Genomic DNA, 10519 nt, shown 5'->3' on the forward strand with positions numbered 1-10519 from the left:
ATAGACTATATCATTTATAGGAGTCTATTAGCGATATACTTAATTATTAGCTCTAAAAGTATTACCCAATGCAATTAAGAAGATATTAAACCAACTAAATCGAAGTGGACCAATAATGATAGTTCATATCATTCGACCTGTCGAATCAATTTCAATTTTTAGGTTTCAACTTGTATCCTAAGAGGAACAGGAGAAGAAGAAAAGTAAGCAATTTCAGAAGTCAGGCCCCAAATTCAACATAAAACAGCAAAGAAAGGAGGAGAAAACTGATATCTAAGAAGATTAACTTTTCTTTTCATTGGCAGAAAAACTATTGAGAAAAGAATAAATGAGTACTGTGACAATGTTCTAAGATCAATACAAAGAGATGGTGGAAATTACAGTGTTACCTAAGCAATACCTATAAGAGAAGCTTGAGAAATTTGATTCAACTTTGAAGAAATATGGTGGTTTGTGCCTAATAAGCCAATAGCAATTACAACCAGTTTCCTCAGCTGCAATAATATGGAGTTTGTTTCTGCCCTCAGTTCCTATTTCAGCCTCAACTTCATTGGACACAAACCTTTAACCTCCAGAATAAGGATCTCTTTATGTTCAACATTTACAAAGCCATTTCTATCTTGTTCCTTTCATAATTTAGCCACTTTCTCTTCTGCAGTTACCTGGTAACAAGTATTTGTACTTCTTGGCATTGTTTAGCAGGAATGACGGGAGATGAACGGCTGAGTAAGACTGGGGAATCGGTCCCATCTTCCCAATCATCTCCCGAAACGTGTACTCTTCAGGAAGCATGTCAAATAGATCTGCCCCTTTGCATATTATATCCTGAATTCTGTCAGGGTTCAAGTAATGAGAGAACCTGACTCTATCGTAATGGCTGTATGCTTTCATCTTGAATATGAACTCGCTGATATGGCGGAAGCAAAAGCTACAGTGCCACCCTGAATCCGATAAAATTTCATCGGATTGACGAAAATGAGCGTACCGTGTATTACCATGCTTGTACTGATGGACAGATGCTCTCCAACTGTTGTCATCTGCATAAAACTCAAAGGAGTACAGGTAGTTCCTCAGTCGCAGGTGGAGAATGGGTGGAATATCGTCGCACCACCTCAAAAGGTTTATCGTGTGAGCACTTGGGATTTCGTCGACATCAGACATGATCAACAAGTCATCATCCTGTATCCCTGCAATCCTAAGAAGCTGATCTAGAGCCAATCTTTGATAAGCCTCTTCAACAAATGGATTCTCTCCTTTCTTAAATCTTCCCCCTATCATCCCATAAGTCAACCGTGGCTCGACAAAGCTAAACTGTTCTCGGTTATCTGCAAAAACCAATGGCTTCACCAAACCAGTGAACGTCGAGTTCGACTCGAGAAGCACAAATTGAGTCACATAAGGATAAAGTTCATTCCATCTGACAGTCAGGATGTCAACCTCATTACTAAACAGAACAGCATCGAAAACTCGCCTTGGTGATTCACGCAATGTCCAACCATGAAGCTTACAGAGAGATTCCATTGATACATTTTCATGATAGTAGTGTGGGATTTCATGAAATGGCTTTGGAGGAGACTCCCATAAAGGTCTAAGGAAATAAGAGATCTTCTGACCATGAAGATATATGAACAATATCAAGAGTGGAACAGCGAGAAACAGAGAAATTAGTGTCTTCAAATCCCACCCTCGAAGAATACATCGAAATCTAGACAAACTAAAAGCACCACGAGGCCCCTGCTACAAACAAAAAAACAAGAAACATTGAAGAACATAATCAACGATCCAACAGATTCAAGCTAAACATTTCATTTCCAGATGCAAATGATAAGTGGGGACGACGGAAAGACGTTAAAAAACGAAAGGATTCTTTAATTAAGCTGAAATTACAACACCTAGAAAAGGAAATTTAGCAATAAATTGAAAAGGACAGCAAAATTTGATTAAATCCCAAATCAATGCACACTTCGAATCAAACTGTTCTGCTCATAAACAGAACAAAAACGAAGAATAACCATCATTGCATACACCATTGCAGATAACTGTACCTTTTTCGCCATTAATGGGTATTTCAATCAAAAGGGTTTAGAAAAAGGAAAGGAAAAAAAAAAAACCCACAAATGTTTTGATCCAAAACAACAGATACGAAAAAAAAAACAATAAAAAAAGAGAAAAATAGAGAGGGATTGAAAGCAACAGACTCACCTGGCCACAAACGTCTTCACAGATATCATCGGTCTTCTTAGAACTGTAATACCCATCAGACATGATGAACAAAATAGTGAAAAAAATCACAGAAAATGCCGAAAAGTCCTCAAAATTCTCTCAAAAAATCAGATCCTAGAGACTCGGATCAAAAATCCCAACAAAAGGGCGAAAGCAAAACAAAATTCAGGAAGTATGGGTATAAAATGGGAAATGGGTTTAGTTTAAACGCTCTGTTTCATCGTCGAAATAGCGCAAATTGTAGCCGTTTGTTGCTTTTTTGATGGCTAGCCGCTGTTTCACAAAAGCAACTCTCAATTACAGAATTCCGGAGGAGAGAGAGAGAGAGAGGTCACCAGAGAGATGACTGAAAGAAGGATACAGAAATGGTGCTTAACCTCAAATTTTTATTTATTTATTTTTCTTTTATTTTTATCTCCTGAATTTTCCTTCACTGAATAATCCCAAAAATATAGAAAACTTTTCAACAAAAGGGAATTTCTTGTGTACGCCGTGCTCACACTCTCCTCCCCGTCCTCAACATCTTGATCTCTTTTTCACCGTTGGATTCAAATCAGATGCTGATCCAATGGACGGCCAGCTAAGGGGGTGTTGGCGACCAATTATAGTTCTAGACAACGTATACAAGGAAAGGAACCGTTATGTTTTTTTTTTCCAACTCTATTCCTCCTTTTAAAAAAATTTGAATTTTTATCTATAAATTTGTGAAATTATATTATTTTGATGGGTAATATCAATTTATATCTCTAAACTTTGTAAGTTGTATTAATTAAAATAATGAACTAATAATTATATTCGTTTAAGTCATTAACTTTCATAATTGTATAAGTTTACACATTCTTTCAAATTCCATTAATATTGTGTAAAGCTTAAAATTTAAGTTAGTTAAACTTTTAATTTTTCTTAAGTCAACCAACGTAAACTCTTTATTACAAGTATCTTTAAAGATCATATATGCATTAATTCTTAAATATGTGTAAATTTCTTCAAATGCTGTTTAACAAAATGTACTACTAGAGTAGATGCATGTGTGCTTTTAAAAGGAAATTCCATCTAAGCATCTAAATTAATTTATTTATGATAGTTTAGATGTTTAATTGATACAGTTATAAGTTTCATACAAAGTTTCTCTAAATAGAATGTAATAGATGGTGTAAATGAATACATTAACAAAAGTTTAGGGTTTAAATTGATTAGTTATTAGTTTAGGGTTTAAATTGATACAACCCCTAGAGTTTAGGGATATAAATTGATACTTCCCCTAATTTTTATTCTAAAATCTTAATTTCACCAAGTTAAATATCAGGTTAATTTAAACATTGTGATTTTTCTCATATATTCTAGGGATGACCATTATAGACCGAAAAATCGAGCTAGCCGACCAAAATCAGTCAAGCCAAATGTCATCAATTGGAGAAGAGGAGGGGCTCAGTTGGCATCTAAAAACAAATCTAAAGAATAAAACCAACTTACTAACGATCAATTTGATCGAAAAACCGACTCCGACTGACCATTTCACATCCCTAATATATTCAATATTTTCTAATTGAACACTAATCTTTTTACAGAAAAAGAAAGAGAAGGTAAAAATCTTCATAAAATTCAATAATATTAAGTTTGGCATAAATTTAAATTTGATCTATCCGCAAGTTAATTATGGAGTAGAATTATTAATACCATGCATATATGTTTTATAGTTCATTTCAGTGGAAGAGTTTCCTTAGGAATTATATAAAATAGTAAAAATTGCAATATTTATCTCATTTTAGTGTTTCATTCGAGGTAATTGAAAGTTCATGATAAACATTGATACAACTTGATAAGTTTATACATAAAACTTTTCTTTTCTAATTTTTACAAAATGAAATAGGTCAAAAAGAAGTTTGTTTTAATTTAAGTGATTTTAGATTGCATAAATAAACCTTCAAAAAAAAAACTCATACACAAAGTGAAGATTCAAACTTCTTACATTTTGATCGAGTGTATTTTTTATACAAATTGAAATATGTTCATGTTTGGCTTGAATTAACTGTTTAGGAATGATTGCATAACAAATAAAGACGGTAGAGTGTATGCATAGAACATATCATTTTTTTTCTCTATGTTAGTTTTTCCTTTTCTATATTAGTTTTTAGAATGGCCTTTTTTTCATTTTATTTTCAAAAAATAGAAATTTCATAAGACCAACTCTAACTATGTTTGAAAAGGCAATCAGTTAAATGATCTCTAATTAACTTCAACAACTAATCAAGGAGATTTACGGTTTTAGAATAACGACTTTAAATAAAAGATTTATGGGTTTCAAAGTAAGTAAGAATTAAAAAAAAAAAATTGGACAATGCATATATAGGTGGAGTAATCAAACCATTGACCTTGAAATCAATAATTATCTGTTGAGCTATGCTCGTTTTATTGTACTATTAAATCAAAATATTTAGATTAGTCAAAATTATGTACGATGAAATTAAAATATATAATTTATTCAAAAATTTGAAGAAAGCGAAAGCACAAAATAGAAAGAGAAGAAAAAAAATGTTTAATTGACAGATCGATAATCATTGAGGTTAACTTAAAATAGCTCCAACATAAATACATAACTTCCTCTCAACTTCAATCATAAATGGGAAGAAGAAGAAGAAAAGTATATATGATTATTCCTCTATTATTAAAAAATACAAGTTTCACTTCACAATTTCACTATAAAAATATATTGAAAATGCCAACAAGGGTATAATTCAATTGGCATACTACTTATACTATCAACCTCGAGATTTGAGGTTCGATTTTTCCACCCCACATTTTAATTACAATACCTTTTAATAGTATATATATATATATATATATATATATATATATATATATATATATTATATATATATTCAAAAATATTATATGATTGGTAATTGATTAAATTACAAATTTATTCATTCTACTTTTAATTTTGTGCCTTATGATTTTCTGATTTATTCAAAATTTTAAAAAGTAATTAATCCAGATTCATCAGATATAAAATTGTATTTGGCGAGATAAACTTTTCTTTTGGTGTCTAATAAGATAATTTTGTAAAATTCCAACAATCGATTAGAAAGAGAATTAAAAATTTAATAACTTAAAAGGTTTAAATACCAAATTAACGCAAACTTGTTAGTTTATTAAATAAACTTGTAATTTAACATTTTTAATTTCATGATAATATATATGTACATATATTGTGTGTGAAAAAAAATAGATTATAAACTTAGTTTTGAAAATTTTAAGATTGGTATTTTTTTTTTTTTTTGGCAAAAGTATTTGACTAAATGGGTGAAGTAGGAGAATCGAATATCTGGCTTCAAAGTTGATTGTGCAAGCATCATGTTAATTGAGTTATGCTCATTTTGACATTTTAAGCTTCTTTGGTAGGTATTTGCAATGTGAAAGAGTGTTTAATAGTCTAATAAATTTTTAGTTTTGTATCTAATGGATCACTAGACTTTAAACATTTAATTCTGTGTCTAAAAAATCTCTAACATTTTACAAATTTTTTAAATTAATTAACTCTATTAGACATAAAATTGATTTTTGTGTCTAATAAGATTCTAAATTTATAATTTTGTATTTAATAGAAATGTGATTTTTAAATGACATATTAGTCCTAACGTTCAAAATTGAAATACTTATTAACAACCAAAATTCAAAATTTAAGGTTTGTTATACATATTTTAAATTTGAGGGAACAAATTAATAGAAATATAAGATTTCATATATTGCCCATGTAATTGAGAAAAAAACAGAACATTAGGCCAAGAATATGCCCTGTCAGAGGAAAAGGGGGAAAAGAATATGCCTATGATGATAAAACAATAAAAACGAAATTTTTTTATCTATTTTTAAAATTTAATTCGAAAAAATTGTATTTGTTGTGAATTTGAGAAGCACAACGGCAACATAAATATAGATAGAATATCATATTAAAATAAATATAATATAATATAATAATAAAATAGATAAATATTAAAATAAATTAAACATAATATATAAATTAACAAAATATAAAATAAGAAATTTCTCTAAATTCTCAATTTTCTCCCATTTTCATGAAATTTGTCTGATGTATGTCTTCCAAAACCCACAAAATGTCACTATTTATAGGCAGTTTGGCAAAAAGGTGGTGGATTACATAGACATTAATAATGTGTAATGTTAATACACATGGACAACACTTTGGGAAATGGGAGCATGACACATGGTCAATGGATACTAAGCATGAACATCTAATGGGCATATATTATTATAATATTTATAATACTCCACCTTAGATGCCCATCATATATATGAAATATGTCTCGTTAAAAACTTATTAGGAAAAAAATCATAGTGAAGGGAAAATAGTACATATTTCATATAATTTATATTCCTGAAAAGTATATCTATTCCCCCTCATGGAAACATCACTTGAGATATCTGAGTCGCCGCATTCCAAAATGCCTTTGTAAATAAGTCTGTCAGGTTATCAAAAACTTTGGTGAAATATGCTTTGTTCCATCTCCTTTAGTATATCCTCTTTGGTTTAGGATATGCATGTTATGTTATCTTCGTATAAATTGTCGGAAGATTTTTATTAGAACTTAAACCACATGTTTCACAAATATGCTGAGTCATTGATCTTGGCCATATACATTTTCGACTAGCCTCGTGAATTGCAAGAATTTCAGCATGATTTGAGGAAGTAGCCGTTATGGTTTGTTTCATGATCGCCACGATACAACAGTTCCTCCACATGTGAATAGATAACCTGTTTGAGATCTATCTTTGCATGGATCAGATAAATATCCAGAATTTGAATAACCAACTAAATCAGAATTTGATTTATTTGAATAAAACAAACTCATTTCAATCGTTCCTCAGAGATAACGGAGTATATGCTTTAATTCCGCTCCAATGTCTTTTTGTTGGAGAAGAACTATATCTTTCTAATAAATTTACTGAAAAATGCAATATCTGGTCTTGTATTATTAGTAAGACACATAAGTGCACCAATTGCATTATACCCTAATTTTTTTAAGAAAAAAAACGTAGAAAAAAAACGTATCTTCAACGTATCAGTATCCTAGTTTTTCAAAAATTAACATATCACCGTATCCTATCGTATCTGTATCCGTGTATGTGCTTTATAGCCTGTAAATATTGTATGTGTAGTTGCACTATCTGTAAGATATAGATCCTTTTTACTCATTTTTTAGTCACCCAACATATGAAGATGACCTAGGTTTCTTTATTAAAAGAAAATAATTACAATAAGAATAACAACATTTGGAATAATACAAATGTTAACATCTACTAAGAGGGAAAAAAACATGGAGATAAATAAAAAAAACAACATTAAGTCTAGATATTTTCAAAGTCAAAGAAAACATTTGATGTTCCATCAAATTTTTCGATTTTCTTTTCAAGAGATTCAAAGAAGTCCACCACATCCAAATTTTTCATATGGGATGGGCCAAATATGTCATTATCCTGGTGTGCAAACATTGTTTCTACATTTTTCTCTTTTTCTTTCAAGGATGCTTGATAGAGATGGACTAAGTGTTTTGACGTATAACAAGTACGTGACCAATGCCCAGTCATTCCGCATCAAAAGCATTTATTTTCGACACTTTTTGAACTCTTATCTTGTGGAGTATTTTCTTTGTGATCATCATTTTGTGTGGTTCTTTTGAAATTTGAATGATTAGAACAACCACTACAAAAATTAAAAAATAAAAAATAAAAAATTATCCTCTGTCACGGTCACGACATCGACCACGATTATTATTAAAATTCACAACATTCATTTTAGGGAATGGTGTCGTTCTGATTGGTAGAGATTCATGATTTTTCATCAATAACTCGTTATTTTGTTCGGCCATGAGAAGACATGAAATTAGTTCAGAATATTGTTTTAAACCTCTCTCGATATTGTTGTTGCATAAGCATATTCAAGACATGAAATATAGAAAATGTCTTCTCTAACATATCAACATCAGTAATTTTCTCTCTGCATAACAACAATTTCGAATTGATTTTAAATAATGTGGAGTGTAATCACTTACTAATTTGAAATATTGTAGCTTCAAGTGCATCCACTCATAACGAGTTTTAAGAAGAATAACGATTTTTTAATAATCATACATCTCTTTCAAATTTTTCCACAAGATATGAGGATCTTTATTGTAAAATACTCCATTTTCAATCCCTCTGGAGACGATAATGGAGGAAAATCATTGTTTTCGCTTTGTCTTGACTAGATGTCGTATTTTCTTCTTTAATAGTATCTCCAAGATTCATAGCATCCAGATGTATTTTGGCATCAAACACTAATGACAAATAATTATCGTCGTTAATATCAAATGCTACAAATTCTAATTGTATAATATTTTTCATAGTAACACCATCATAAAATATTGTATTTATATTAGAAATTTAATATATATATATATATATACAACGAGAATATGGACCTACCTTCGAGGGAAAGCAGCGTGGTGTGAGCTTGAGAAGCACAACGAGAATATGGATACCAATAAAATATAATATTAAAATAAATATAATATAATATAATATTAAAATAAATTAAACATAACATATAAATAAACAACATAAAATAAATTAGCAAATATAAAATAAGAAATTTCTCTAAATTCTCCCCTTTCTCCAATTTTCATGAAATTTGCTAAATATGTGTCTTCCAAAACCCACAAAATGCCACTATTTATAAGCAATTTGGCAACTAGGAGGTGAATTACATGACACTAATAATATGTAATGTTGAGACACATGGACAACATTTTGGAAAATAAGGACATAACACATGGTCAATGGATATTAAGCATGAGCATCTATGATCATCTATTATCATAATATTTATAATATAGTTTTTTTTTGCACCAAATTTGTATTAGTTTTCGTTTCTATAATATTCATATATCTGTAAATTAGTTTTTAATTTTGTTTCTAATAAGTCATTATGCGACTTTTTTAAAAAATTAACGAAAATTAAATTTGTATCCATAAGTGTCTAAACTTTCAATTATGAAGTCAATACATCGATAATTTTATTCTTCTTTTTTTAATATAATAAATTCTAAGATGAAAATTTGAATCTTCGATTTTAAACCAAAATCTTAGTTACCAAATCTCATTAATAAAAATATATTAATTATATTAAACGGTAAAGCGAACATAGCTCAACTGGAATATAAATATGTTAGTGATCAAGAGATTTGTAATTCAAATCCTTCATCATCCCTATTGTACTAAAAATATGTGTATTAATTAAGTATCGTTTTATAACCATTTTGTTTTTTGTTTTTTAAAATTATGTCTATGCACACTACTTCTACCTTCAAATTTCTTCCTTTGTTATCTACTTTTTACCAATTATTTAAAAAATCAAACCAAATTTTGGAAATTAAAAAAATAGCTTTCAAAATTTTGTTTTTTTTTTTTTTTTTTTTTATGAAATTTTGCTAAAAACTCAATCATTATACTTACGAAATATGTAAATAATTGTAAGAAATAAGGATAAAATACGGTTAATTTTTTAAAATAAAAATTAAAAAATCAAAAGGATCCCAAACAGGGGCTTTTAAGTACTTAGTTAGAAGAATGGAATTTGAAAAAACTAAGAAAGTTAAAATAGAAATATCAAGTTTGTTTCTAGCTTTTTTTAATTATCTATTTAGAAGTAAAGATGTTCACGGTGTGAATGCGACGGGGAAGCTATCTCAATCCTCGGCCACATGAAATTTTATGTGTGGTTTAGTGGGGATAGAAAAATTCCCACTTTTTTAAACAAATTTTTAATTTATTCTCAACTATATAGGATTTTCAAAATTTTGATACGTTTAAACGGATTATTTTCATAAATGAAGTTTAGTTTTTGTTGATTCTCTTTGTGACTTGTGTCAATGTTGTTCAATCCAATGCTTCTTTTTTGTCAACCATCAATATAACTTTGTTCATGTTTTAACTTCTCATCTCGTCGTCTCAAATTTTTAGAAATTTAACTTCAAAACCATTCTTCATAGGTGGATTATGTTTTAGGAGACATTTGATGCGTGATAAAAGCATAAAGTTGAGTTGGTAGTTATTATTTGGAGAGTTAAATTATCTAGAGAGTTACATAGTCTGTTAGTGTGCAGAGTTGAGTTGATTTGAGTTGGGATATCTAGTACTGCTTTGTTAATGAAATTGATTTTATCTTTTTTTTTTTTTTTTTTTTTTTTTTTTTTTTTTTTTTACTATACATATATTTTTCTAACTTTTCTAAGATAAA

The 10519-nt window shown here is 29.4% G+C and overlaps 1 protein-coding gene across 2 annotated transcripts; it reads right to left on the reverse strand.

Moving 5' to 3' along the window:
* Positions 1-269: 269 nt before the first annotated feature.
* On the reverse strand, positions 270-2637 carry LOC120080550. 2 transcript variants are annotated; one of them, XM_039035246.1, is made up of 2 exons: positions 2203-2637; positions 270-1737 (listed from the first exon to the last, which is right to left on the reverse strand). In XM_039035246.1, exons 1-2 carry the CDS (start codon positions 2263-2265, stop codon positions 637-639), a joined length of 1164 nt encoding a protein of 387 aa, XP_038891174.1. In that variant the 5' UTR covers positions 2266-2637; the 3' UTR covers positions 270-636. The 2 variants fall into 2 exon arrangements, with proteins under 2 accessions (XP_038891174.1, XP_038891175.1); XM_039035247.1 differs by having other exon boundaries at positions 270-1734; positions 2203-2636.
* Positions 2638-10519: the final 7882 nt, after the last annotated feature.

Source organism: Benincasa hispida, chromosome 6 (assembly GCF_009727055.1).
Source record: "Benincasa hispida cultivar B227 chromosome 6, ASM972705v1, whole genome shotgun sequence".
Lineage (NCBI taxonomy): Eukaryota > Viridiplantae > Streptophyta > Magnoliopsida > Cucurbitales > Cucurbitaceae > Benincasa > Benincasa hispida.